The sequence below is a fragment of the Apis dorsata genome, unplaced genomic scaffold (genome assembly GCF_000469605.1).
Source record: "Apis dorsata unplaced genomic scaffold, Apis dorsata 1.3 scaffold_383, whole genome shotgun sequence".
NCBI classification, from domain to species: domain Eukaryota; kingdom Metazoa; phylum Arthropoda; class Insecta; order Hymenoptera; family Apidae; genus Apis; species Apis dorsata.
Window position 1 is genome coordinate 504,057 of NW_006263645.1, and position 1,224 is coordinate 505,280.

Sequence of the window (1,224 nt, forward strand, 5' to 3'; positions counted from 1 at the left end):
AAGGAGAATCTCGTACCGGCGTGTATCTGCTCGGCATTTCTGTGCCAAGTGATCTGGAATTCAAGAAGAAGGATACCGTTGCGAGATTTAAACGGCGGCGAGTTGACGTCAACGACCTCGTGGAAATAATAAAAGACAGGTTAAACGGTAAATGCTTTTCGATTTTTGAAGTTTATTTAATTTACGAAAAGAAGGAGTGAGTAATATCTTGGTAATTAGTTACTGGTATTTTTGTGGGTGATTATTTGTCACGTATGATGGGGATGGAAGAATTTTGGTTTTTAGAATTGTATTCGATATCTTTTTATTAAGATGTTGCAACAAAGTTTGGGAAGATTAAAAGAATTTAATTTTGGGGAGAATGATTATTGTTGAGGTTTTGAGATAATGGTTAGAGTACGAAAAATCGAAATTGAAAATTTGATTATTCTGTAACGACGAAGAAAAATCTTTTAATTTTTTAGATTATGTATATGACAGATAGTTTCTAGAAGATTAATTTTTGAAAAAGAATTTTAAGGTTTTAATTTTTTTAGATTCTTTAGAATTATAAACAATATTCACACTAAGTAGAAACAAAATTCTTATGATAATTTTTAATCTATTTCAAATCTCAAAATTATCTCGCATAGAGAGAAACATTTCAAAAAAAAACTTAAACAACTATGTATCTATAAAAAATCAAAATTCACAAATTCTCTTTGCCATATTTTCCATTCCAATAATTTCCCAATATTCTCTATCATTCAAAATCTTGCTTTATCAAATTTCATGCAATAAATAATTCCTACAAGATTAATTTTTGAAATAGAGAAGAACAATTTTAAAGTATTAATTTTTCAGATTCCTTAGAATTATATTACAAACAATATTCACACTAAATATAAATAAACAAATAACGAATCCTTACGATAATTTTCTACAATCTATTCCAAATCTCTTCTCTCAAAAAATTTTTTTGAAATATTGTTTCACACAGAAAAAAATAATTTAAAGTAACTTAAATAATTGTATATATCTATAAAAAATCAAAATTCACAAATTTCCTTTGCCACATTTTCCTTCCATATTCCAATAATTTCCAATAATTCCAATCTTCTTTCCCACAATTCCTCCAACCATTACGCAATCCTCTGAAAGAGAGCACCGTGGAAAACGAGAGTTTACAACAGTCTCTCTCTCTCTCTCTCTCTCTCTCTCTCTCTCTCTCTCTCTCTCTCTCGC

The 1,224-nt window shown here is 28.8% G+C and overlaps 1 protein-coding gene across 1 annotated transcript in view; it reads right to left on the minus strand.

The window, feature by feature from the left end:
• Positions 1 to 1,224, minus strand: part of LOC102675238 (titin homolog) — an 83,252-nt gene that overhangs the window by 59,291 nt on the left and 22,737 nt on the right. The window contains exon 15 of the mRNA XM_031512105.1: positions 4 to 53. Within this exon, the coding sequence (XP_031367965.1) occupies positions 4 to 53 (50 nt within the window). The remainder of the gene's footprint in view (positions 1 to 3; positions 54 to 1,224) is intronic.